The sequence below is a fragment of the Trachinotus anak genome, unplaced genomic scaffold, assembly GCF_046630095.1.
Source record: "Trachinotus anak isolate AG129_WGS33_773 ecotype Australia unplaced genomic scaffold, CSIRO_AGI_Tana_v1 ptg000016l, whole genome shotgun sequence".
NCBI lineage: Eukaryota > Metazoa > Chordata > Actinopteri > Carangiformes > Carangidae > Trachinotus > Trachinotus anak.
The window spans coordinates 38011-40785 of record NW_027273867.1 but is presented as its reverse complement, the minus strand read 5'-3'; the positions used below and the strand labels follow the sequence as shown (position 1 = coordinate 40785).

Here is a 2775-nt window from a genome sequence, read left to right as displayed (position 1 = left end):
TAATCTCACCTGAGAGACTCACGAGGATGCAGTTATTGGCATTAAAATAAGTGATGGCCCCAGTTCAGAAGTAAATCAGGGTAAAGGTAAATCAGGAAGACATGTTCAACATTACCAAGAATACAAAGGTCAGAGGTCAGCAGAAAGAGAGGTCCTAATCCACAGTTCCTGGGTAAGTATTTTTCCTTGTGTGTATTTTTGTTAGAAATCATTTATCATTTATCCTCCCATGTGTTCTTCTAGGTTAAAGGCTGGTGCTGCTGCTGTGTACATCAGAGTGTGACAGCAGGTGAAGTACCTGGGACTGGCTGTAACTTGTGTTATAGATAGGACTAAGTTACAGCTGTCACCAGGAACTTTAACTCTGTTTCATACCAGCATGAAATACATCCTCCCATTCTCAAATAGGTGAGCAGATATCTAATTTGGATTCTTTCAAATAGCCAGGATAAACCAAAGAAGAATCCTTACATTATTCCTGCCTGAGTTAAACAAGTTGTTTCTGTTTAAAAACAGGGCTAATCTGTGTACATTAGGAAGACCCCTGTTCATCCTCTCCATTTAACGAGATGGTGGACATGAACGAGTTCGATTAGGTGTAGGTGATTGAGGTCGATAAGGAGGTGGAGGTGATGAAGGAGGTGAAGGGGGTCGGGGGACGTCCTCACTGTAATCACTGTCCTGTAAAATAGTATGTTGGAAAGGTCACAGGGAAGCAGAATAGAGAGGTTCTAATGCACAGTTCCTGGGTAAGTAGTTTTTTTCCTTGTGTATATTTTTTTAGAAATAATTTAAGTCAAACTTCACGTGTTCTTCTAGGTTAAAGGCTGCTGCTGCTGCTGCTGCTGTTGTGTACATCAGAGTGTGACAGTAGATGAAGTTCCTGGAAATGGCTGTAACTTGTGTTATAGATAGAACCAAGTTACAGCTGTTACCAGTAACTTTAACTCTGTTTCGCACTACGTCATGGACACCGATGAAGTGCCTCTCCAGTAGTGATCATTTGATCAGTCACCAGGTCCTAATGTTGTGCTTTTATACACCAAAAAGACAAATAAGCTTATAAATAATGAAAAAGCAATGATACCAATTTAGAACAAAACTAATTTATTTAATATTAAAAACACAGAAAATGAAACAATTAATCGAACAATAAGGTCCTGGCCTTTCTACTCCTCATCATCATCATCATCATCATCTTCATCATCTGCAAAGTACTTGAGATAAAACACAACAATTAATTATTCAAGGTTCAACATTATATTGCCAAAACAATATTATTGATTGGAACATGTGTTACTCAGTATATTTCTGAATTAAACAGATAAGTGAATGAAACGTTATTTTATTATGCATCATTACATTCTCGTTCTCTGTGTCCCCATGAGGTGGAGGAGGTGGAGGTGGTGGAGAAGGAGGTGGTGGTGGAGAAGGAGGTGGAGGTGGAGAAGGAGATAAAGGTGGTGAAGGAGGTGGAGGGGGTGAAGGACTTGGAGGTGGTGAAGGAGGGACGTCCTCCACGGACGTCACCCTGTAATCACTGTCCTGTAAAATGGTACAGAAGAAAGCTGACAGGGGAAAACCACAGTGTAGAAACACAGGCACAGCTTATAGACAGGTGTTCTCAACTCACAGTCCGGCTGAGCCATATGGTGGAGGCCTGTAAGGGAAACAGCATCAAAAACTCACTGAAATATATACTGTATGTCTGAGTTCTTTATACATGGTGTAAAATCACTTCACTAACATATATGAAGGTGTCAGTCTGTGCAGAAAACAAGTGCACAAAGCAAAAGGTGTGTGCTTACATGTGTTTCACAGAATACAAACCAATTCAGGTGAGACAACACAGATGAGGGAATTCATTTAAGGTGGACTTACAGGACTGTGGTCCCCACTGCCTACCCCGCTCTCATCTGACATTGTGACCTGTCAGTGAGAACAAGAAATAAAGACAACGGCTGATAAATGAATGAGATGCTTTTTGTCTTTTATGTAGTCATTTCAACAATTTAACAAACATCTGGTAAAAGTCACCTTCACTCTACATCTGCAGATTGACAGTGAGGAATAGGGCTGATTTCAGTGTATTCCAGCTCTGCTTGTTTTGTTCCAGGAGGGGACTTTATGGAAATACTGGCCAGCCTGTTTTTTTAACTTTTGTTCCGGTATGTTTGTCTGATTTTGTAAATGTAACACAAACATTTTCCAGATTTTTCCAGCATGAAATACGAGACTGTTTTTGATCACTTACCCACACAAGGTCCCGCTGCAGCACTGACTTACACTACATTCAATTTACCAAGTGTGTGTGGCCATAAACTAATTCAATACACATTCACTTCATTATAATATTTTAAACACCAGAGGTTAACAATGAACAAAATGATGTACTGAAACTTGTGTGCTAGAAGAAAAACAACACCAATATATTTGGATGTATCACCACTGGCAACTGCTTTATATGTCACTTCTGTTGTTTAATCCTCCCTAATGAAATGTATGTAAAGCCCTGAAGATCTCCTGGGGGAAGGCCACAGGGGGGCACAGTTGGGCTGGGGTCAGAGAGAGGTAGGATAGGTAGGGTTAGGTATATGGGTGAATATGGCAAAGGACTCTCAGCAGTTTGACTCTCATTAGCATACTAGGCCTGTGATTGGTCAGAACAGCTGTAGCTTCTGTGGAGCAGGGCGGAGGTGTGAAACTTGGTTTCTGGGGAGGTCGGCGCACCTCCAGCGGACTGCTGCCGACACCTGATGCAAATGTTGATCGTTT

General features: G+C 41.2%; 1 protein-coding gene across 1 annotated transcript; it reads right to left on the bottom strand.

Annotated features, from left to right (window-relative positions):
* Positions 1-721: 721 nt before the first annotated feature.
* Positions 722-2262, bottom strand: LOC139634403 (uncharacterized). Its single transcript, XM_071500836.1, has 5 exons — positions 2255-2262; positions 1882-1929; positions 1634-1660; positions 1363-1545; positions 722-1217 (listed from the first exon to the last, which is right to left on the bottom strand). Exons 2-5 carry the CDS (start codon positions 1921-1923, stop codon positions 1170-1172), a joined length of 300 nt encoding a protein of 99 aa, XP_071356937.1. The 5' UTR covers positions 1924-1929; positions 2255-2262; the 3' UTR covers positions 722-1169.
* Positions 2263-2775: the final 513 nt, after the last annotated feature.